The 26,070-nt window shown below is 39.4% G+C and overlaps 1 protein-coding gene across 1 annotated transcript in view; it reads right to left on the reverse strand.

Annotated features, from left to right (window-relative positions):
* Positions 1-26,070, reverse strand: part of ARHGAP20 (Rho GTPase activating protein 20) — a 161,855-nt gene that overhangs the window by 71,907 nt on the left and 63,878 nt on the right. The window contains 2 exon segments of the mRNA XM_020989804.2: positions 1,238-1,387; positions 10,934-11,098. Coding sequence (XP_020845463.1) covers positions 1,238-1,387; positions 10,934-11,098 — 315 coding nt within the window.

Below are 26,070 nucleotides of genomic sequence, written 5' to 3' on the forward strand. Positions count from 1 at the left end.
AATGCTATTAGAGTTTTCCATGGAAATCAAATTGGATACTATTTGCTAGTTTACATTTTACTCTCTCCTATAAAATGTGAAAGAATTCTAGGTATAGAGTATTCTACCAAATGAAGGAATCTTTTCTATACATCCCTGACAAGTGGTTATTGGGCTTCTGTTGCTGATTTCTGAGGATGGAACTGTCACTGTCACAAATACCCCCACTTTCTTCTTATATAGATGTTCATCATTCCCTCTTTTTTTTTTTCTTTGGGCGAGGCAATGGGGTGAAGTGACTTGCGCAGGCTCGCACAGCTAGTAAGTGTCAAGTGTCTGAGGCCAGATTTGAACTCAGGTCTTCCTGAATCCAGGGCCGGTGCTCTATCCACTGCGCCATCTAGCTGCCCTCCCCCTTTATTATGATGAGGCAGTTGGGGTTAAGTGATTTGCCCAGAGTCACACAGCTAGTGAGTGTGATGTGTTTGAAGCCAGACATCCTTCTCTCTTTCTACTCACATATGGTACTCTACCCTAGTGTCCCATTATCAAAAGATTCTCTTCCCCCAGGCACCCATTCAGGCATCCTGATGATCTGTGCTCTCTACCTGGGGCCATCCTTTGGGGACAAATAAGGAAAAGTTTCTTAAAATTGTGGAATATTCAGAAGAAGATATCTTATGGGGCACACAGTCAAATTCTTTGCTGAGACATAAATCCTATCCATAAAAGCTTAAATAAGTAGTCATACCTCTAGTTCCCACCATGGGCAAAAGGCACTATTCTTGACAAAGAGTACATGGAGATGGATAACATGGTACAGCAGAGAGAGCACTATCTCTGTAGGCAGAGGACCTGGATTCAAATCCCACTTCTGCTGCTTGTTGCCTATGTGACCTTGGACAAGTCACTTCATCTCCATGGGTCTCATTTCCTCCTCTGTAAAATGAGAAGGCTGGAGTAGACAGCCTCTAAACTTGTGAGTAACTGAGCAGGGGCCTCACTATCTCCAATGGCAGCTCATTCCACTTTGGACAGTTCTAGTTGTTAGGAAATTATTATTTTCCTACATTATAGCCAAAATTTGCCACCCCACAAAATTGACTCTGATTTTCTCTTCTGAAGCCAAATAGAGTGAGCATTACTTCTCTACTCTGTGAACCCTTTGTGAATGCTATAGCTGAGCAGCAAAAAGCAAGTCCCTAAAGGAAAAAGAATAGAAATAACACAATCATCAGGGTCACATTTTAGTTCTTACCTGAAAGTGGCAACGAAGTTGACAATAGGCCATCCTAAAACAAATGACTTCATAGTATTGGTATTCCCTTCACCCACTTCATCTACACAGCTTGCTGTCCACATATCACTTAATTTTATTTTATTTTTTATCTTAAGATTGTTGTTATACCTAGAAAGACAAAAACACACACACACACACACAATTTAGGTGTTTGGTTCAGCCCAGGGAAGGAGTGCGAGTAACATATGGCAGATTAGATAGGTAGGACATTTCCCATACAGGTGGGGATCCACACCCACTGAGGCCTTTGACAAAGGTTAAGAGCCTTGTCAGCTTAGAAGGCCAGATTACTGACTTTAGGCACACTAAGTGGTAACCTACGAATAGTGGGAAGTTAGTAGAAGCTCAAGGATACACCTCTGCCCTTACCTGTGGGCCCTGAAAACAGTGGTTAAAGGGATCTCGGATATATTCCTTATCTGTAATTCCCCCTCTGCCTGAGTGTTTTGGACTGATACAATTCTCTTTTCCAGCATCTAGTTTGAATCTTCCTTGCAGGGTTTATTCTTAGCACTCCTCTTCATATTCTCTACACTCTAGCCAAACTAAAATGCTAGTTATTGTCCAACCACGTCTTACATTCTTCTTCCTCTATGCATTCATACAAGCTGTCTCTTGTGTCTGAAACACATTTCCTCCATTATCTTTGACTGCTGAAATCCTTGTCTTCCATTTTGGGCCAAAACAGGTGCCAACTCTCTCTGGATCTCCACTCCCCACTGATAGTCCCTGCTGAAGCAAATGAAGCCTGTCTTCAAACATTCCTAAAACTGCTGCATCTCTCCATTGACCTTTCACATTCTATCTTGTATTGCTTCTTCATTCAACTATCTTATGTAACACATACCACCCACTACCACCATGAATGCCTTTCTCCACCCCAAAGACTACAAGGCTCTCCAAAGCAAAGATGTATTCTTTCTAATTTTTTTTAATACTCGGTACTCAGCATAGTAACTTGCATATTGTGGGCATTTTTTGCGTTGAACCAAATGTCTCAGTTTCTCTCTTCAGTAATCAGTTCTTCATTATTCACTGTTGTATCCTCAGTTGCATCCAAGGACAATGTCTTTTGCATTTAGTAGGTACTCAATAAATATAGGTTGAGTTCAATGAAAGACTCACGAAAGACAAACAACATAAATAACAGAAATTCAAAGGTAACTGAAAAATTATAATTTTAACTGGTAGACTTACCCCCTTTCTCATTCAATCCCTTTACCAGAGCAGCCAACAAGTAGCTGATAGACCCTTGAACCTAGCTGCCATATTCATCCCCTGAGGAGCCTGTAGTCAGTGTATTGGTGAGCAGGTCAAAAGGTAGACAGCTTAGGAGAAGGGCTAGAGAGCAAGCCCTAGTGCAATGACTGTATATACAGCAAAAAGGTGCCAGCATTTCTTTAGGCCAGCCTACTCTCACTACTGAATAGTAAGAAAAATCCTAAGAACAAATACTAGTGTATTAGACAATGAACATTATATGTGAATAAAACATCCATTCATTTTAATAATGCTAGTAATTATGGTACTCAACACTTGTATATTGCCTACTATGTGCCACATACTGAGCTAAGTGCTTGAAAAAATATTTTCTCATTTGATCTCATAAAACACTACATTCCTGAAGATCTCTGGGTAATGAACACAATTGAAAAGCACTTGTCATCTTTTTTTAAAAATCCCTTACTCTCTCTTTTTTTTTTTCAAATCTCTGTAGAGACAGATTTAAAAATACAGACATGTCCTTACTGTATGGCTTTGGAATGTGCTTTCACCCTAAGTAAGTTTTCATCAATGATTAATAGAATTATCACAAGGTTTTCCCCCTGGGTCCTATCCAAATCTTTCACTTCTCTGTCCCCTTTGCTGGCTGAAATTGTGATCACATCACCTTCTCAGGGGTTCTGGGTAATACTGAAAACCCAACCTAACCCAAATGAGTTGGATTCAGGCCAAAGGTCAGATGGATCACATCTGGCTAAGCAATGAGTTGACACACTTACCATTTGCCTCTTGAGACCCAAGGAAAGATCCAGTTTAAGCCACAAGTTAAATGGCTTTTTTGATAGTTTCGACATAATCCTCCCCAGACATTTGATCTCAAAACCACCATAGTCGTCATCATTTGGCCTAATTGGCAGTTTAAAAGCTCAAGAGGGGCCTGAGACAAAATAATAAGTGGGACAAGGTAAAGGATAAAGAGAAAGCCCAATGAGACCAAAGGCATTTCACATTTCAAACGTCCCTGTGATTCTTCTGCTTCATGAGACATTTACAAGGTAATGTTCTTCAATGGGATTTATGAAATGAGATTATTCAAGCATCATACTTCAAAAATAACTGAGATCCAAAGGTTAACCTCCTCCTAGATTCTCTCAGGTATTCTGAATAAAAATGCAACTAGAAAATGCCCTCTGATACAATGTGGCTTCTCTCCCTATTTTATTTCGACATTAACGACGTTTCTTCACGTTTTTCATTAAGTAGGTTGAATTGTCAAGTAAAGTCTTGACTGCCAATAATTGTTGGGACCATAAAACCCAAAGTACTTAGCTTTTCTGGATTCAGTCCCTTTCTCTGTTAATGTCACCACAACCCTTGAAGTCATCCAGGGTGCAAACCGCAAAGCATGTTCTACTTCTTGCTTAATCATTCAACAAATCTTACCAATTCTACCATCATAAGGAAGAAACAGTATCACAGATTTTTAGAAGTGGATCATACATGAGGAATCCCCTAGTGCAACACTGTTCATAGATTAAAGTGAGGCACAGGAAGATTAAATTATTTGGTTTAGTCGTTGGAGTCTGGAACAGGACCCAGATCTCCTGACTCTCAGCCCATTGCTCTGATCAATTCACCATAGTGTTTTCTACCATGTCTCTTATACCCAGTTTCTCCTTTCCACTGCCTTTACCTTTGTTCTTAGCTTTGTTGTCTCTTACGAAACTGCTGCAAAGATTTGCTAATTAGTCTCCAGGCTTCTCAGTGTTTTCCCCTTCCCCTTCCCCATCTCCCAATTCTATAAAATGCAGCCAGAGTATTCATTTTAAAACACTGGATCATAGAACACTTTTGCTCAAAACTCTTCAAAGGGCTCCTCAATCTTCTCACTGCCTACCCAATAAAATTCAAGTTCCATTCATTTCTCCCAGATCCTAACCCCAGACTACCTTTTCAGACTTATCTCAAGCGAAAATCATCACAAACTAAATGCTCAAGACAAAACCAACCCACACTCTCACCCATGCCCCCTCTAAGCTTTTCTGCCACTGTACTCATGTTGTTGTCTCCCCAAGGAAAGGTTTTCCTTATTATTTCCATCTGTCAAACTATTCCCCAAGCACACGATGCTTATTATCTTGGGCAGTAACCGTGGACAAGTAACTTAACCTCTCTGGGCCTCAGTTTCCTTTAGAATGAGAAGGTCAAATAAGTGCAGTGGGAAAATGTTAGCTATAAATTCCTAGAGAATCTGGAATGCAATTCTGCCTTTGACTCTTTCTGTGTGACTTTGTGTTAAGTCCCTCATCCTCCTTGGACCTCCTAGCTCAGCACCTAGCTCAAAGTAATTTCTTTCTTTGGTGTTTCTAGAGCCCTTAGTATGTACATATCTTAAGCATCTGTCACATTCTAATTTGCATAATGGTGATTCCTGGACATTTATTATTTATGCAACAAAAAGGTAAAGCTCCCAGGACAAGAACAATGCCAGATCCTCTCAGCATTTCCCTTAGCACCTGCAATACTCCTACAATGTTGGTATGAAGCAAAGGAGTACTCTTTCTCTTTGTTGGCCCAATTTACTAGAAGAGACTATTACTCTGAGACTAAGAATGTTTTTCAGAGTATGGCCACAGAAAATTCCTTAATGCCATCTTAGCAAAAAGTTTAAAAAATTAATTTCACTTGTGCAAATACATTTAATCAGTACCTTTCAAAAAAATCATCCTTCATTTCCATTGTTCATTTGCTTACCTCCAAACTCAAAGTCTGAAAGCGGAATCATTGAAATTCCAGTGATTTAGTACAAATTAATCTAGCTTTACTGTAACAACAAAACTATAAAGAGACAAAACATATGCACCAAGCAGTCTTTCAACTTGCTTAATTGCTGATACTCATGTACTTTGATGTGCTGAGTTAAATACCGAGGTCAAGAATACTAGTAATTGGACATAAATGAGTATAAAATGAAACTGCCTTGAGATGAGGCCATCTGGTTTAATGAAAAGATTGAGATTCAAAAGATATTCAAATCATGATTCTGCCTATTAATGCCTATTGTTAATATCAATTAATAGTTGAGAAAGTCAATTAGCATCTCTGGCCTCAGTTTCCTCATTTTTTTGAGGGGTGGTTGGACCAGCCTGGTGCTTTTCCAGGTCTAAATCTATGACCGTTGCCACAATATTAACCAGAACAAACCAATAGGGGCAAATCTGCGCAACGGAGACAAAAATCCTCGTCCCCAAATTTGATCTCATTCTTTCATTACCAACCATCATTACGTTATGTTCTGTTTCAATATGCCTTCTCTGTTAAGGCAGAATTCCCCAGTAGATGGTGGAAACTTGTAAGACTTTTAAGCAATTTTTCCTAGATCTGTAATTTACTGTAAAACCTAAGGCCTCCAAACAAACATGTCAATTATCCATATTTTGTTACTTTTTAACTTTTTTGACCAAAGTATAATGGCCTATAAATTATTTCCAAATTTATTTCTTCAACTGGCAACCGTGTGAACTAGGAGGCCAGCAGCAACAAAGTCTAACTACAAATGTATTTCCTTCTAGTAAATGCCAACTGGGTACCCTATTTTTTTTACACAGGTAGTATATGAACTTTTCTGTATAACATGAATAGTGCGTTAGTTCAAAAACAAAAACAACCTAACTTGCTCTTTTAAAAAAATTTTAATGGTAGCAGAAACATTTTTCTCTAGTAACTTTAATAGGCTTAAAAAACCTAATTATTATTCCAATGGGAGAAAAAAAAACAAACTTACCTGCCCAATGAATTCCCAAACTAAGCTATTTTATGACAGTCTTTCTGATATTCTGGAAATTCAAATGATTTTCAATTCCTTTACTCCACAAACATTCATTGTACTTCCTGTCCTCACCCTACGTACTAGGGGAGATATAAAGTTTGAATAAGAAAAGGTCCCTGCTTTAGTCAAATAATGTCAACTAATCTCTTCACTTCTAGATAGAATAAGAGAATGGTCACTGTGTTAATTTAATATTTCCTTTCCTCATGATCATTTAAAGTTGCGGACATACATGGATTGGTTCAACTATCTGAATGAACCAACCAGTTGATAAATTCCAGTAAATCTGGTTTGTATAGAGACAACCACTCAAGTTAAACCACTAATTCCCAAACAGTGTCTGGAAGTTAAAAAAAAAATTTAAAAACTCAAAAAACTCAGGCTATTAATTCCAACAAATTACTTATTCTCTATTACAATACAATTGTGAATCTAAGAGGATATACAGACTGACAGTATGGGTCTGAGCAAGAACACAGAGCATTGTTTCTGTTACTTAAAGTTCTCAACCAGGTAGAATGTTCTAAGAAAGTACTAGATATTTGATGATAACATAATCAGGTGTGAGTCCCCAACATTATGTTGTTGTTGTGTCTGATTCTCTGTGACCCCATTTTGGAGTTTTCTTGGCAAAGAGTGGTTTTCCATGGCCTTTTCCAGTTCATTTTATAGATGAGGAACTGAGGAAAAAACAGGGTTTAGGGACTTGCCCAGGGTGACACAGCTAATAAGCATCTGAAGACAGATGTGAACTCATGAACATGAATCTTCCTGGTTCTATGCCCAGAGCTCTATCCACTGCCCCCCTAGCTGCCATCCCCAACACAGCATATACAAAATAGCTACAAGACTGCAGGTATCCGTCATGTAAACGGTAAGCCATAAAGTTCTATTTGTTTTTGTCCCAACAGAGAAACCTAAGTCTTTTCAGGATCACAGATGTGGAGCTGGAGGGAACTGTTATGGGCCATCAAGTACAATCCTAACATTGTACAAATGAGGGAACTGAAGTCCAGAAACTCTAAGTATCTCGCCTAGGGTCACCCAATTCGGATGTGGGACTGACTGGTAAGTCACTGAACATCTCCAGGTCTCTATTTTCTCATCTACAACATAAAAGGGTTGGACTAGATAACAAAAAATAGCAATTTTTTCCAGTGGGAAAAGAACTTGGTCTTTACATGAAAGGTCAGTCAATACGTGAGCAGCAATATGAAGGAAAAACAAATAATTACAGGTCCATTAAACAACTATCTACTTTCTCTAACTGTCCTGGTTATAGAGGGAGCAAAACCAGAAGAGTAAAAGAAAACATTTTTTCCTAAGAATTAAAAAATGTATTACAATTAGATTGTAGGCTCATGAAGAACAAGAATTTTGTTTTGTTTCCTTTGAATTCCCTCTTAGTGTCCAGAACTGTGGATAGATATAATGAATGACTTACGCAAATAGCAACAAATACTTTTTGAATGAAGGAGTGAATTTATTTATTCCTTTATCCTTAGTTATCTGTAAATGCTATTTCCACTAACATTCACATTTTTGACAAATTCCAATTTAAGGAATGCATGCATACTCTGCAGTCTCAACTGGACATAATTAAAAACCTCCATGGATACTCTTCTCTGCATCTGCATTCCTCCTGACATCATAACAACATCTGCATCCACATCTGTAGGCATTCTAATCTTGTCCAAACTAAATCCTGCAACATGTGATCTTCTTTCTGGCAGCATCTCAAAGATTATAAAATCGTGAGCTTAGAGCTGGAATGGTGCCCTCTGAGGTCATTTTTATTTTACAGATGAGGAAACTAAGGCCCAGAAGGACTAAATAACTTGCTCCAAGGTCAAACAGGCAGTAAAAGGTAAAATTGGGATTTAAATCTAGGTCCTCTGACTCCTCTGGGGCACTGGATCAATGCAGATCCTCTGGAATTGATCCTCAGACACCCTTTACATCATTCACTGTACCTTTTTACTCATTTCCAACAGACAGGAAGAGGGGGAAGGGATATCCTTCAGCCACAGAGGAACAGCTACAGTGTATTTATGGGCATGAGGGATACCAGGATGCTGAACTTAATAGCTGAAAGGTTTTTTGAGATATCACAGTAAAAGTAAGACCTGTTGATTAAATATTAATGTTGTATTATAACATCTCACAAAAATAGAACTTAATATTGTTCAACTCAAATATGACATGATAATAAAGAGCGTTAGAAGGCAGAGAATGGTTTTAAGTCATTCAGTCACAAAAAGCTCTCTCTTTTGCACAGGACACTCCATCTCCTGACTGCCAGGCTATCTCCCATGCCTGGTCTCTGTCCATTCTCATCTGGACCTCTTGGCTTCTGACTTCTTACAAGTCTCAGCTACAGTCGTATTTTCTACAGCCTTTCCCAGTACTTCCTTAATGTTACTGCTTTCTTTCTGAAATTGTCTCCAGTGTATCCCACACATATCTTGTTTGTACACAGTGTTCATATGTTGTCTCCCCGATTAGACTGTGAGCTCATTGATAATGGGGACCATCTTTTTTGCCTTTCTTTTTATCCCCAGGGCTTAGAACAGCGCTTGGCCCACAGTAGGTACGTAATAAATGCTTGTTGATGTAATATGTAATATTTTTAGCAATGACACTAATGAAGGATTATGCTTATGAAATTTTTAAAAAACATAAAGCACATGTCAGGTGATGGAATTATCATCCTGAAAAGACCTTCATAGGCTAGAACAAAGAACTTAAGCTAATAAAATGAAATCTAACAGGGATTAATGTAAAATTCTTTAGTTTTGGTACAAAAATCCAACTGTACAGGTACAAAACTTGCTATTGAAAAGTTCAAATCTAGGCAGGATGATAAGGGGATGCAAAGGATTTCTTCATTGAAAGAACTGGCCCTATTTAACCTGAAGAAGGCAAGACTAATGGGCAATGTAATGACCATTTTAAAATATCTGAAGGACTGTTTATAAATAAGAGGAATTAGACTTATTTCACTTGGCATCAGAGGGCAGAACTAAGAGGGATAGGTAGAGATGACAGAAAGGCAGATTTTGGCTTCCTGTAAGAAAAATATTTCTAATAAATAATTCAAGCAATCCAAGAGTAGAATGGCCTGCCTTGGGAAATAGTGAGATTTCTGTGTCTGGGAGTTTTCAAGGGGAAGCTGCATGATTCTTGTTGGGGATTTTATGGACATTTGAGGAGGGGAATCATTCTTTGGTATGGTTTGTACTGAGGAACTCTTTTCTAGAACTCTGACGTTTTACATTGTTGTGAAATCTTTTGAAAAAAAACATTATAAATGAAAAACTTGTACCTTTATCTTCTTGTTGTTTTTTTTTTGCACTCCATAATCCTAACACATTCCCTGAAGTTTAAAGAGGAGGGAAGTATCACTTGTTTCTAGGAAAAGGTAAAACAGTTCATTTCTATGATTTCTATTATTAGACTTAAGACCAGACTATCTTTCCCTTCCCCTGTTCCCAACCACATATTTCTGCTTACTAACACAGACAGTACACGCACTGTTATTTTGTTTGTTTGGGAGGGGAGGCTACAGGGAAGGAAGATTTTCCTCATGCGTGGATATAACAAGGATTGCTTTATGAAGCCATATCTCCTGAAGGACACTGGCACTGAAGCTTCAGTTAATAATAAAAGTGATTTAAGTTGGAATCAGAGGGTGAATAACTGGACATCAAGAATAATTATGTTCAAAGTTCACTTGTCTGATTTCTTGACAATCCTGGTTTAGAGCCATCAGTAAAGCCTTTATTGATCACAAATCTTAATGAATATATTTTTTTTGGGGGGGTGTTGTGTACTCAACTTGAAGAGAAAAGACAAAAATGGGGAGGTTATCAAGGATTTATTTTAACAATAAAATCCCAGGAAATGTCCTGGGGTCAGTAAAGATGTAGCCCAATCTCTCACACACATATATCACCTATCCACAGACACATGGTACAATCAAGATTGATGCTCGAAGTAATGACCTTGAGGGGCATTCACTGCAAAAGTGAGGATTCATCAGAGAAAGATTTAATTATGTTCACTGTAATCCCTTTACTGAAGGGATCTGTCTTCTTAGGAGGTTTCCAATGACAATTTTGAGGCATAATGATACTGACAATGATAACACTTTAAGGTTTTGTGAAGCACTGTTCTTACAGCAAACCTGTGAGGTCAAAAGTAAAACCAAAGGTCATGCTAAATTAAAAACTCCTTTGAAATGCAGAAGAGACATTATTTAACCAAGGTCAGTTAACTTAACCCAGTACCCTCATTTTATAGATAAGGAAACCAAGGCCCAAGAAGATAAGTGGTCTGTCCAACGTAACAAAAGAAATTAATTGCAAAAACAAGCCCAACATGAATGAACACATCTTCACTGAATTATTCTTAAAAATGAGCACACTTGAAGAAAAGAAATGTTATGAAAACAAAACAAAATAAAATACCCTTCATTACCAAAGAGGTTAGCACATGCTAAACAAAGGTTGATTAGGAAACAATCTTCCTCAGGGTCACAGTGGCCATTTGCTAAGAAGATTCCATTGCATTTTAATAAAGACATTTACTCAGATACTTACTTGACCTTAGTCACAACGAACAAATCATTAAACAGAAAGATATGTCGTTCCTGACGCTGCAAGCCCCTTTTGAGTTCAACTCGACCGTCAATCAGCAGGGTCCTGCTGGAGCCCATAAAAGAATTAAGAAATACACATGGGTCCAGGTTGGCAGATGGACTCTCCCTGTAAAAGAAGAAACAATATTGTAATATTTAGCAACATGTTCCAAAGTATGATGGAATTTTACCACACAAACTAAGCCAAATCTAGCTGCCAATATCAGCTGAGTATCTCTTGATCCAGTCCTCGAAACACTGCCATAGATCCTGTGGCTGGCTCCTAATGAACAAATTCCACCCAGGTAACCACTTGTCTCCAAGGTAAAATTTCATTTCAATAAGCTTCTGACTCTTCTTACTCTGACTCCTTTATCCTCTTACGATCACTTATACCTTTTGCATGAGGCCCTATTTTTTGTTTTTTATCTGGTTAGTTATTTATGTGAGTTTTTCTGGTGAAGATGGCAGGGGAATTATGGGGCACCAGTATTGCTTGATGGTAGAACCAAAATGCTGTGAAAAATGTCATGATCAGTGGCTTCTATCATGGAGGCTACTTAAAGAATGTTATCATACAGCATCATAGACTATGAGAATTCTTGATTCTATTGATCAATCAAAAACATTTATTAAGTTATTATTTATAAACAGAGTGCCACCCCGCCATGCTAAGTGCTGGGGGTACAAAATGAGGAAAAAGAGCTGGAATACCCTGCCCTGAAGGTGCTTACGATCTAATGAACAAAGTGACACATATATATACATATATGTGTGTGTGTGTGTATATGTGTGTGTGTATGTATGTGTGTGTGTGTGTGTGTGTGTGTGCCAAATGACTGATAGCTTGATTCAATTCAACAAGCATTTACTGCTGACCTCCTATGTGCAAGATGCTGTGCCAGGCATCAGGGATATGGAGACAAAGAAGAAAGTCACTGCCCTCAAAGGTTTATAGTTCCAGTAAATTTTTTAAAAATAGGGGGAAAGGAAATACAAAGTAATTTTTCTTTCATACATATGGAAACTAAAATATACACAAACTAAATACAAAGTGATTTTGTACTACAGAAGTAAAGCCCACTTTTACTTCTAAGATCTTCACATCTTACAAATTTCAAGCAAAAATTTTTAAATTCAGAGATCAGGATATACTTGAGCTCACCACTGAGCCTACAAAGGATTTGACTCTAAGAATTAATCATACCATAGAAGCTATAAGTTTGCCTTGTAGTTTTAGAGCTAGAAGGGCTATCTAGTTCAATGACCCCATTTTATTTATTTGCTTTTTGGTAAGGCAATTGGGGTGAAGTGACCCGCCCAAGGTCATAGAGCTAGTAAGTGTCAAGTGTCTGAGGTCAAATTTGAACTCAGGTCCTCCTGACTCCAGGACTGGAGTTCTATGCACTGCGCCACCTAGCTGCCCCTAATAACCCCATTTTAGAGATAAGGAAACTGAACTTTCCAGAGAACTGAAGTGATTTGTCCATGGTTACACAGAGAGTACTACACTGAGGAGCAATCCTCTTTTCACTGTCTCATACTCCCTGCCCTCCCAAGTACTCTTACCATCAATGCAGATGTCAATCTTTCTATTCCTGAGAAGATGCTTTTATGACTTGCTGTTCCTTCAAATAATTCATCACCTAGTACCCAGCTCTATCTAGAAAGTGATGAGTCTCTATGAATTTAGCTAGGTTGGCCTCTGATATGGAGAGTGCCATCAATACCAGCCTGGAAGCCTTTATGGCTTGTGTTCTGTGGGTATAGCTTTCAAAAACCTAAGGCCAACTCCAACCTCCATAGAGGCCTCCAGTGGAGGAAGAGCCCCCAATCAGGACATGTATACGGCACACTGCTTATGCTGAATCACAGTATATATCGCTATAATTAGCCTCAGCATCCATGTGAGACGAGTAAGAAAAAGCAGGAGCTCTTGTTTTCCTTTTAGAGATGAGGAACCTAAGGCTTAGCAAATTTGCAGTCAATCACTAATGCCACAAACAACATCCATGGAAGCTGCCACTCTGGGCAGGCCCTCATCCTCTCACTCCTGGACTCTTCCAACAACTTGCTGATCCCTGTTTCTGCCTCAATTACTTCTCCACTCCAGTCCCTCCTCCACTCTGCTGCCAGTGTTCTTACCTAAAGTGCAGGTCTGACCATGGTATACCCTCCTCAACCCCAATAAACTGCAGTTGTTCCCTGTTACTTCCAGGATCAAACAAACATTCTTTCTTGGCCTTTTAAACCCTTTCTTAACAACAGCTAGCACTTACGTAGTACTTTAAGGTTTGCAAAGTGCATTATAAAAATCATTTTATTTTGTTCTCAACAACCCTGGTAGATAGGTGCTATTATTATCCCCATTTCGCAGATGAGAAAATTGATGCAAACAGAGGCAAAGTCACATAGCCAATAAGTGTCCTAGGCAGGAACTGAACTCTTGTGTTCCCGACTTACAGGTACACAGCTCTATCCACTGTGCCCCTCAGCTGCCTTTTCATTACCTGGCTCCTTCCTGCCTCTTCGGACTTCTTTTTCCCAACTCATGTGTGGAACACTCTCTCTCCTCCTCATCTTTACCAATTTTCTCAAAACAAAACTCAAATTCTATTTTCTCCAGGTCTTTCCCTGTCCTATTCCCCTCCCTGCTCCTCCACCAAGCCATCTCATTCCTATTTACCCTATATATTTTACATACATTTTGTACGGACACAATCATGTGCATATTATCTCTACCACTAAGACGTAAGGATTTTGAAGACAAGAACCGTAATTTTGCCTTGTTATGCATCCTCCAGCATCTCAGCACAGTGCGCACCACATACATAATAAGCCCTTAATAAAGGCTTGCTGATGATAAAAATAGTCAGAACTGTACTAATCAACCTAAATCCAGCTCTACATGGGGACAGGGATGCTGGCTAACACACAAAACAATCTAATCTTATACCAGAATACTTAAAAGCTGCTTTTCTACAGCATTAATACAGAGGATACAATTACCCAGAATCCACACCTAACTTGGAAATACTGGCTTCTGTTGAGTGAGGGGACTGGCAGGCTACTCTATCAAGTATAAGGAATCTCAAAAGACATAAACGACTGAACTGGGACCACCCTGGCAGTTCCTGGCACAGCTGTCATTCTTGCCTTTTATCTTACAACAAATAAACAAACACCAGAAACAAAAACAAAAAGACAAAGTAATGTGTACAGATGGCCAAACCAGGGCTAGATTTGAGCTTGGTTTGTGAGGGGTTTGCTGAGCTAGGAAATCTCCACAGCTGGTGCTGAGAGGATCAGAAGCTGAATACCCACTAGCCTCAACACAGCAAATTGCCACCAAAAGATTAATTTTTAATATCTATATTTAGCTTCATAAACTTTGACCCTTATTCCTCTCCAAATGGGGCAAAGCATGGGACAAGAGAGGGACTCAAACAATCTAGTTTATTCCACTGCCTGGGGCCAAAGAGCTTGAAAATCTGTAGTTCATTATAGTAGTGATTACTCTGAGATGCTGACCCCAATTTTCCCCCTTAGAGATAAGTCCCGAGAGGGTAAAATGAAATGAAGTGTAGGCAAAGGTTGGTAAGGATGATGTCAACCACTTACCAGAAGCAGTGTCTTCACCCCATCCAGTCTCTGAGGTGATCTTTTTTCCCTTAAAAGGACCCAAACAGACATGGCTGGTTGGGAGGTGGTGTGGGGCTGTGGGGCTGTGGTTAGGGCTATGGTGTGGGGAAGCAAAGGAGAAGAAGGTGTTGGGGGGAAGAAAGACCTATTTTGCCCAGTCCTCTCAGTCTATACAGGGTCCATGCACATGAGCCTCCCCAGGCAGCCATGGGGGCGCTTTTTTGTCATTATTTGGAGCAGAAGCTCTTAACCATTTTTGTGTCAGGAATCCTTCAGGCAGTCTAGTGAAGCCCATGGATTCCTTCTCAGAATTTAAATTCATGAAATAAATTCCATATAATTACCCAAAGGAAACCAATTATACTGAACTATGTTTACCAATATTAAAAATAAAAGTCAAAGACTTCAAGTTAAGAACCCTTGAGTTAGAGCCACATGGTAGAAGGATTTCAAGCAGCTTTTAGTCAGTCAATAAACATGGACTAAGCACCTACTAAGTGCCAGACAACATGCTGAGTGTTACTATGCTTTGTATAGACTTTATTTAAGACATGTTGTTAGCGAGAAGGACTGAACCTATGATTTCTTTGCTTTGAGGAGCTCCCCAGGAAGAAACCCCATCTACCATCACAGATCTACTGTTCAGTCATTTCAGTGGAAGCTGACTTTTCATGACCCTATCTGGGGTTTTCTTGGCAAAGATACTGAAATGGTTTGCCATTTCCTTCTCCAGCTCATTTTATATGTGAAGAACTGAGGCAAACAGGGTTAAGTGACTTGCCTAGGGTCACACTGCTGGTAAATATCTGAGGTCAGATTTGAACTCAAGAAGATGAGCCTTCCTGACTCCAGGCCTGGCACTCTACCCATCTTGTCACCTAACTGTCCAAGCAACTATGTACAAACAAGCTATATAGAAGATAGATGGGAAAGCATCAACAGGGAAAGCACTAGAATTAAGAGGATGAGGAAAAGCTTCCTGTAGAAGATGGAATGTTAGCTGGGACTACCTCAGCTTTGACCTTTTTTGGATAGGTGGCTCAGTGGATTGAGTGCTGGACTTGGAGTAAAGAAGACCAGAGTTTTAAATCTGGCCCTGACACTTATTAGCTGTGTGACCCTGGGCAAGTCACTTAATCTGTTTGCCTTAATCCACTGGAGAAGGAAAGGGCAAACCACTCCAGTATCTCTACCAAGAAAATCTGATGGACAGCATTGGTGTACTATGGTCCACAGGGTCACAAAGAGTCAGACAGACTGAAAGACAACGACCTTAGCTACTTGTGTGACCTAGGCAAGTCATTTACCTTGCTGTCCCCCAGCTTTCTCATATGTCAAATGAAGAAGCTTCACTAGAGAGCCTCTAAATAAAATGATTCTTCAACAGAAGAATTTTCTCTCTACATAGGTTCTACTTGCAGAGCATGTATTAGGCTTTTGTAAAACTACACCCTCCCCACTCATTGCTAACGTTTTCCTCAGGCAATGTCAAAATTACTGCCATAGGCCCCTCCCTGGATTCTAAGCCGAAAGTACCCTTATAACACTACCGGTCTATACCCCAAGGGGATCAAAGAAGGAGGAAAAGATAACATAGGTACAAAAAAAGTTACAGCAGCTCTTTTTATTGTGGTAAAGAATGAGAAACTGAGGAAGTACCCTTCAATAGAAAAATACCTGAAAACATTATAATCTATGAATGTAATGAAATACTATTGTGCTATAAGAAATGATAAAAGAGATGGTTTTAAAGAAACCCTGTCCTGATGCAAATTGAAGTAAGCAGAATCAGGAGAATAATTTATATTGACACCAACAATGAACAATTCTCAAAGACTTAAGAACTCTGATCAACCACGATTCTAGACAATGAGAATGAAAAATGCTATCCACCTTCTGACAGAGAGTGCTACACTGATATATAGAATGAGCCATGTGGTTTTTGGACATGACCAATATGGGAATTTGTTTTGCTTGATTATGATTACTTGTAGCAAGGAATTTTTCCTCTTTTTAGGGGTAGGGAAGAGTAGAAGAGAGAGAGAATAAATCCTTGACAATTGAAAAAAAATAATTTAAAAAAAGCAGTCATATCCTTATAGCCTCCCTGATTTCCCTGAGTTTACTGTAGACCCTGAGACTCAGGTAAAAAGTAGCCCTGCTGGATGCCGAGTCTAACAGAATCTGCTTATCCTACCTCTGCAAGGTGACTTTTTGGAAATTATTTGCTCACTTCCTCATTTTCAGTGCCTCAGTTACTTCAGCTAAATGGATATACTGTTATCAACCAACAACATCATCAATATTTCTTTTTGTCCCAGACCTGCTGTAATGTCATCACTGTAGGGGAAGTTCAAATGTGGAAATTCCCTCCTCAGTGCAACTCCTCAGTAAATTAAATGACCCACTCAGGGTCACACACTTAAATTAGGGCGAGTTTGAATCCTGCCTCAGACATTTACTAGTTGTATGACCTTAAATGCAAATCACTTAATCTCTCTGGGCTTTAGTTTGTTTATCTATAAAATGAGGGGATTGAACTCAATGACCTAAGGTACCTAAGGTTCTAAGTCTATGATCTTATTTATAATCCTGTATGCCAAAGGTAAGAACTTTTTAAAAATTTTTTTTTAATTTTCCCCCAGTTACCTGTAAGGACAATTTTTAATATTCATTTAAAACACATTTTGAGTTTGAAATTTTCTTTCTCCCTCCCCCCCCTTCCCTGAGACAGTATGCAATTCGATATTGTTCATACATGCGCAATCATGTAACACATATTGCCATTTTAGTCATGTTGTGAAAGAAGCCACAGACTCAAATGGGAGAGAAAAAAACCTGAAAAATATAGAAAGTGAAAAAAAAGTCTGCTTTGATCTGCATTCAGACTCCATTGGTTCTTTTTCTGGAGTTGGACAGCATTTTTCAACACGAGTCCTTTGGGATTCTCTAGGGTCATCACATCCCTGAGAAAAGCTAAGTCATTCACAGCTGATCATTGTACAGTACTGCTGTTACCATGTCAACAGTGGGCACTTGAGCCAGGGTCTTCCAGACTCCAAAGTTCACCCTTTCTACCCACTCCAGCACTTACTCCTCAGCGTCATCATTTGTCCCACCACTTTGGTAAGAAGTCCTCATAAATCTGGAGATTAATGGTAAGAACAGATTACTTAGGCCATTCAGGACCTTCTGGAAGGACTGTACTTTGGTCATTGATGACAATGATTAAAAGCTTCTTTTCACCTTGCAGTTATAATGGGATTTTCCAGGCAATGTTATCTTTTAACTTACAAGGTTTATGTTGTTCTCTTAAATAAGGAAGGAACCCTACTAGAGCCACATTTGTGTCTCTTCCTTTCCTATCACTGCCAAACAGTAGCCTTCATTTGCTACCTTTCCTTCTTTACCACTTACCCATTCACTTCTCAACCTTTGGCAATCTGGCTTCTATCATCTCATTTCTACTTTATTCAAAATTTCAAGTCTCCCTGATAATCAACTGGGTGAGATAAGTGAGACAGAGTGAGGAAGCAATAGTCAGATGACCTGGTTTCAAATCCTGACTGGCACTTACTGCCTCAACAAGTCATTTAACCTGTGTGACTCAGTTTTCTTATCTGTAAAATTGGGGGGGGAAGGGTTGAACTAGAACATTCCCCAAAATCCCATTTTAGCTCTTTCAATTATCAACTCTATCTTTTCAGTCTGAAGCAGTTGATAACATTGACCAGCCCCTGCTCTGGAAAACTACTTCCTTTTGATTTCCAGGATATTCTCCTAGTTCTTCTCCCTTTCTGAGCTCTGCTTCTCCAACTCCTTTGCTGGTTCTTCTTCCTTCTCCTACTCCCTCAAGTCCTGTTTCTCCCCAACTTTTTCCCAAAGGCTCTGTCTTTTGCCTCTTTTCTTTTTCAGTTTTCTTCTGCGAATATCTCATTTGTTCTCATGGCTTTAATTTAAATGTCTATGTAGATGATTCCCAGATTTCTATCTACAGCCCAGAGTTCTCTCTCTGGAGCCACAGACTTTTCTAATTGCCTAATAGAAAGCTCCAAGTGGGCTGTCCTCCTGGTTCTTCAAACTGAATGTGTGTCAATCTAAACTAATTTCCTCCCTATCCTCCTCCCCTCAAAAGGCTCAACTCTCTACTCTCCTTTTTTTGTTACCATTCTTACAAAACCTTGAAGTCATCTTTTATCGTTCTCTCTCTGTCTTTCATTCCAATCAGATGACAAATTCTGTTGATTCTGTCCCCACAATCTCTCACACTTATCTCTCCTCTGCTTTCCATCCTCACTGCCACCATCCTAACTTAGACTCTTCATAAATTCATGCCAGTAATATTGAAACCAGCCTCCAAATTGATCCCTACACCTCCCATCTCTCCTTTCCCACATCAATGCTCAGGTAATCTTCACATTACTCCTCAGCTCAAAAATCTCCATGGTCTCCATGCCAGCCAAATAAAAGATGAACTCCTCAACTTATTACTCAAAGTCCTCCACAACCTGGGTCCAAGCAACCTCTCCAGCCTTCTCACCTAACTCCCTTGCAAAACCCCTCAAACAAACCTGTAAACATCCCAAACTACAGCCACAGTGACCCACTCATTGCATCCCCAAAGGTATAGAGCTTTGTCATTTCCTGGGTTCATGGTGTGCCCAAAACTTGAAAGCCTCTCTCATCTTCCCATCCCCACTCACAGGGGTGTTCAGACTTGCCCAGTGTCACACAGCTAGTAAGCTTTTGAGATCCGATTTGAACCAGGTCTTCCTGATTTAGAGTCTACTGTCCTAATACAGTAAGAACATACTGCCTAAGTCCCCCGTCTCCTTTTTGAAATCTTATCCATTGATTAAGATGAAATTGAAATACTTTCTTAAAGGAGCCTTCTATCTGATTCTCTTAGCTACAAGTACTTCTTTCTTGAATCTCATAGCACATTTTTAGCTTTTGTCCTTCTGCTCCATCTTTCATTGCAATTATCAGTGTGTTTCCTCATGGTGCTAGGCCATGATATGATATTCTATATCCCCCAAAGTACCTAACACATAGGTACCTAATAAAATATTTGTTGATAGAATGAACATCATAATGAAGAAAAAACAAGCTAGAAGCAATAAATGGTTAAAAAAACCCACCAACAACAAACATTTAACTGCCACACCATTATGTAAATTCGATATAATTTTCCAAAAGGGAAAGCAAACATCCTTTGCATCCTAATTTCCTAATACCTCCCTACAAACAGTAAATACCCAATGAATGCTGATGATAATGATGATAGTCACATTAGTTAGGTTTAAATATCACTTCCTTTCTGAACCTTTATTTTGATATGCCTATATAAGAAGTTCATTCTAATTTAAGGAAATTATTACATTAATACTTTTCTTGCTTGGTGGCAGTTCAGGACCAAAGATGACTCCTCCCCAATCCCACACCCTTTTTTTTTTTTAGGCAATTGGGGTTAAGTGACTTGCCCAGGGTCACACAGCTAGTAGTAAGTGTCACAACCTAGCTGCCTCCCTAAAGACAATGTTTTTAAAAGCATGTATCCGTATATATTACTTCAGCGAAGCCCCACAATCCTGCAAGATATGTAGGTCAAATATTGTTTTAAATGAGGCAAGAGTTTACCCTGGAACCAAATATAAATCTAGGAGCTATTTTTTTCAACATTATCAAATGACATGCCTTCATAGAACATCATATCATCATCACCAAAAATAACAACAAACATGTCTAAAGTATTCTATTTCTTGTGCTTTCTGGTCCAGGGATAGTTGGGGAGGTGATTTTGTCTCATTTTAAGTGACTGATTAGTCAATCAGATATTTATTAAATACTTAACCTAGTAAGTGTTTAGAGTATGTTCATGTCCTGTGACAGGTGAAGTGTTGGGGGTCACAAAGTTTTCATTTTTATATTCCTCTCTACCCCAACCCCAGCCAAATGTCTGGTAGGGTACCTGGCCCTACCTGGTAGCTATCTGGTAGGGTTCCAGTTTGTTGCTATTGTTCAGTCGTTTCTGACTCTTCATGACACCTTTGGGGGGTTTCTTGGGAAAGGAGTAGTTTTGCCATTTCCTTCTCTAGCTCATTTTACAGATGATGGAAACTAAGGCAATCAGGGTTAAGCGACTTGCCCAGGTTCACACAGCTAGGAAGTGTCTGAGGCCAGGTTTGAACTCAAGAAGAGGAGTCTTACTGATTCCAGGGCAAGCAGTCTAACCATTCTGCCTCCTAGTTGCCCCTGGCAAACAGTGAGTAGGCACTTAATATAAGGTGTCCTAGAAGTCTTACTGCAGTTTTGAAGTTAAATAGTTTAAAGTTTACAAAGTGCTTCCTTGAAACACTATGGGGTAGGCAGTGCAAATATCACGTATATCTTGCAGATAAGGAAACTGAGGTTCAGAAGGCTGAAATCACTACTCTATAATCACACAGCTGCTAAGTGGCAGGGCTCCAAATACATCAAGGAATATGTTGCAGTGCTCCTCAGAAAAAGCTAAGAATGAGTTAAAAACAAGAAAACATACATGCTGCACTCAGAGTAAAAAATAAACATTTCAGCACTCACATAGTTTTAAAAAACTTTCATCCAACAAGACACAAACACACAAACAACCTTTGTTTGTTTTTTTTTCTGCCTGTAGCCCTAATCAGGATTTCCTAGTAAAGAAGATTTCCCAATTATGTGTGTCTCAAAATGTTTATTTTTATTCTGAGTGCAATGTAGATGTGTTTATTTTGGTTTATTAGAGTATAGAAATCAGGAAAAAAAATTATAACCTTCTAATTTAGCATCTTAATATCACATGATTTAAAAAAAAACAAGTTATAATTAACAGAGACTTAAAATGATGTTCCAAATACAAGAAGATTGAGAATTAACCTTGCTTCAGTTTATATTGAATTTTAAATGAACTATTCTATTTCAATTCAGTTTTAAAAGCCAGGTCAGTTTTATTTGGTTGGTCGGGAAAGAACAGGAAGTGCAATTTTAGGACCTTAACACGTTTTATGAAATCTAAATGAGACTAGCTCTCAAAGGGCTTGCCCACAGGAGGCTGGACAGCTAGATGGCAGAGTGGGTAGAGCACTGGGTTGGAAGAAGGAAGCCTCATCTTTCTGAGTCCAAATCTAGCCTCAGATACTTATTAGTTGTTTGACCCTGAGCAAGTCACTTAACCCTGTTTGTCTCAGTTCCTCATCTGTAAAATGAGCTGGAGAAAGAAGGCTGTAACTTACAGGTTATAGCCAAGCTATCTATGTGCTGCTTTGTCTGAGATGTTATCAGCATGGAGCTACAGTTGATGCCCTGCCAAAGTAAAACTCCTTTCTCTGATTCCACCTTCAAAACTGTAAACTCACACAAGACAGAAAGAAAACCCACAGACAAAAATATCCAGAAATCAGAATTGAGATTAAAACTTCTTGCTTGGGAGGACTTTCTACCCTACTTTTTAACTTACCTGTCTGCCTCCTGCTTTTGCTCAGGCTTTTTTCAGTGACACACCCAATCCTACCTTTAGTCAAATTCCTAGGACACACCTTGGCTTGAAAACCCAGAGAGGGCTTCTCCCTCTTGAGCAGAATTTTAACCTAATTTGCTCGATCCTAATTTGTTCCCCAAGATACCATGGTTTTCACAAGAGTTGGCACCCTCACAGCTTGCCTGTTTCCTCTTAATAAAACTTTTCACCTGCAAGAAACTTCCAGGTCATACCTACTTAAGAAACAGGACCAGGGTACCCAGACTATGCCCCCAAAATGAACCCTGGACTCCTTAGGCAGCCACAACCCTGCCAGATCTTAGGCAGAGGTGCTCTCCTTGTGGAGAACTTTCCATGTGGGCCCAAGACAGGGGAGTTTTTTGTTAAGAATCTAGAGTGCACAGCTCTAATTCCTTCATGGTTAGCTATAGCTGCGACCATTAAAAGGGTTCAAGAGACATGGTTTCTGGGTAATTCAATCATTTTATTAATCAGGCCAGCAATAAATTAATATTTATTATTTATTATATTATTATCATTTGACCACAGGCCATTTTGGGGGCAGGCTCAGGGCTTAGATCTTCTTTTGAAAGAGGAGTAGCAATCAATTCACATCCTAGGGCAGAGAAACTATCTCTACAGGAGACCACATCCAGCCTTGGGCCATCTATTCAAAGAATGTATGCCCCACCCAAACCAGGGTAGGGTCTTGAATAAGAAAGTTAGTCCAATCTCATTATCAGCACAGTCCTTCCAGAGACTGAACTTTTAAAATCAGGATTTTAGAAAGAGGGGGAGAACTTGATCTCCCCAAATTATTGGTTTTTAATAATCATTTCTCTCACTTGGGCAAGTCATTTAACCCTGTTTACCTCAGTTTCCTTATCTGCAAAAATGAACTGGAGAAGGAAATGGCAAAACCACTCTAGCATCTTTGCCAAGAAAACCCCAAAGGGGTCACAAAGAATCAGACAGGACTCAACCCAACAACAAAACAGAAGGCTATCTTCATTGGACTTTATGACCTCTAAGGTCTATTTCAAGTCTAAATCTCTGATTCTATGATCCCCTATGCAGCAAGCCCAAGGCTCAAACTCCAACTTCATGGGCTGTCTGGCCCACAGATAGTTGGGTAAGCTGGTTATGGTCTCATTTTAGTGCCTGATTAGTCAATCAGGTGTTTATTAAGTACCTACTAGATGCTCAGAGAATGCTATCTCCTGGTTAGTGAGGAAGGGCTGGGCGATGGTGGTCACAGTTTTCATTGTTGTATTTCCTACAAGTTTTAGTACCGTACCTAGCAAATAACAGGCACTTGCTTACAGCTTGTCCTTTGTTCTCAAAGAGGACCATGACATCAGGGAGGTGATGCCACCATATGCAAGTGAATTGGATTTAAATGAGGGGGTGCTAAGCAAAGTCACCAGCCTCACTTTCTCCTCCAGAACCATCTGGGTCCAGCAGCCACATAATAGATCAGTACGACTGGAGATGGCCCAGGATGCACTGGGGGATCTTGGCCTTTACAAGCTAAGGTTTTTAACAGGTTTCAGTTTGCCTGAGGCAAAGCCCATTCAGTAATTAAGGTTTAATAAAAAAATGAGGCAGAGAATGTCCTTTTTACCTAGTTAAAAAATATAAAAAATAAAATTATCTGGAAGGAGAAGACCCTGGGGGTTTCTGGCTAAAACAGAAACAACTGCTATTTACATTCATTCTGAGCCAATCACGGCCCAAACAATAACCAAGTGGGGTTTGACCTAGGACCTATTGTTGGCCAATCAAGGGTATCCCAAAGGTCTTAGTGCAGTTTTGAACTTTAATAGTTTTTTTAAAACTACACAAAGACTTTTGAAACATCCTCTACTTGTTGACTCAATGATTGAAATATCCTCAAGAAACAGAGTCAAGTTTATCACTCCTCTGAAAGGACTTGAATTATATAACATTGTAAAGATAGAAAGGAAATTAGGGAAAATTTACTTAATCACAGTGGACATTCAGAATAGCCCATACACCAAAGGAATCCCCACTATAAACAATATATCCAATAAGTGGTCATCTAGAGTTTGTTTGAACACATCCAAGGAGAAGGAGCCCATTCCACTTTTGGAATTCAACTGTTCAATTGTTAGCAAGTTTTACTCCTAGTATAGCTACCTGTGGCCAGCATCTTAAGACAAAGAAAGAAGAAATGGTCCTAGTGCTCCTGAATCCACTCAGTCCCCTGGACATCCTCTCTTCTTAGAAATGGTCAAACCACATACTATTACTTCAAGGCTACCCAAGCCAAGACAAGGTGAAAAAGGTCCACCTGGAAACTTGCAGGATTCCCTTAGTTCAAGCTATCAGTCCTTATCCATGTCTATAAATACCATTCATAAGCCTAGTACAAAGAAAGACTTCCTAGAACCCCCACGAGGCATTTCACAGAGATTAGGGCAGCTAACTCCTTCAAGGGCAACCCTCCAGATCTTCTACAAAATCCTCCCCTTTCCTCCATGCCTGTGACAGATAACCCCCCTTATCACCATGTTTCACTCTTTACTTTGGCCCATCCAACTCTCCCAACTTCCTCACTTAGCTATACTCAACAGCTAACTGCTTAAAGAGCTGTATCAGTCCCATGCTGCTCTTACACTAAGAACAAATCTGAAGCCAAAGACAAACAGAACAAGTCTAATTGTTCCTCCACATGATAGGCCTTTAAATACAATTCTAGTGGACTACAAACTCAAAGAAGTAGCAATGTGATGTGGCAGCAAATAGGGAGGTGATAGTCCTACTCTACTCTGCCCTCATCAAACTTCATCAGGAGTATTATATTCATTTCTGAATACTATAGTTTAAGTTTAAGACTTAACAACAAAATGTGCCAGGCACTGTGTCAAATGCTGGGGATACCACCACAAAAATTAAAACTAAGAACCCTCAAGGGCTGCCTTAAATTTGTTTAGTTTTGCTCTCTGAAGATTAAATTCTCAATAATATTCAAGTTTCTAAATGTAACTATGGTATGATTTACAAAACTCACCTTTACAAATTCACCGTTTTGTTCCTGAGCTTGAAGAACAAACAACAGTCCATTTTCAAAAGACCAAGTGGAACCCATTGGAGAATAATCTGCACTCAAAGTAATTTATAATGGACCCCAAATGGTCCTATGGCTTTATTGGAACTGCTACTACCAAAACCAATATTGATTTCAACAATAACGTCCCAAAATTCCCCCTAAGGGAGCCTAAAAGCCACCTGGATTTCAATGATTCAAGTAAAAATGAGGAAGATACACAACAGTTGCTATGAAAAATATTTGGGAATTTTGCTGAGCTATAAGCTCAGTGAGTCAATACCAACATGGCCAACAAAAATGTTTATGAGTTTACCGATGCAAGGAGAGGGCCTGGAATTTGGGAATAGGGACCCCCTGTGTACTCTGTTCCATGTTCTCTTCTGGGCAGGACATTTCAGGAAGGGTGACCAGGATGGTGAGAGTACAAGAAACCATGCCATACAATCTTCACTGGAAGGAAAATCCTTTACAGGAAAAGAAGACTTAGGGGGTACATGACATCTCAGCAAATATTTGAAGGACTATCCCATGGAAGAAGGATTGGATGTGTTCCACTTGATTCCATGGCACAGTGCTGGGCCTGCAGTCAGGAAGATTCATCTTCTTGAGTTCAAATCTGGCCTCAGACACTTATTAGCTGTGTGACACTGGGCAAGTCATTTAACCCTGTTTGCCTCCGTCTCATCAAAGGATATGGCAAACCATTATAGTATCTTTGCCAAGAGATCCCGAAATGGGGTCACAAAGAGTCTGACACAAGTCAAATGACTGAACAAAAACAACAGTAACAACACAACTCCACAGAGCACAAGGAGGAAGAAAGGGTAGAAGTATAAAGGAAGCAAATTCAGGTTCCACTTAAGGAAAAATTTGCCTCACCCTTGGA

Source organism: Phascolarctos cinereus, unplaced genomic scaffold (assembly GCF_003287225.1).
Source record: "Phascolarctos cinereus isolate Bilbo 61053 unplaced genomic scaffold, phaCin_HiC Scaffold_726;HRSCAF=1367, whole genome shotgun sequence".
NCBI classification, from domain to species: domain Eukaryota; kingdom Metazoa; phylum Chordata; class Mammalia; order Diprotodontia; family Phascolarctidae; genus Phascolarctos; species Phascolarctos cinereus.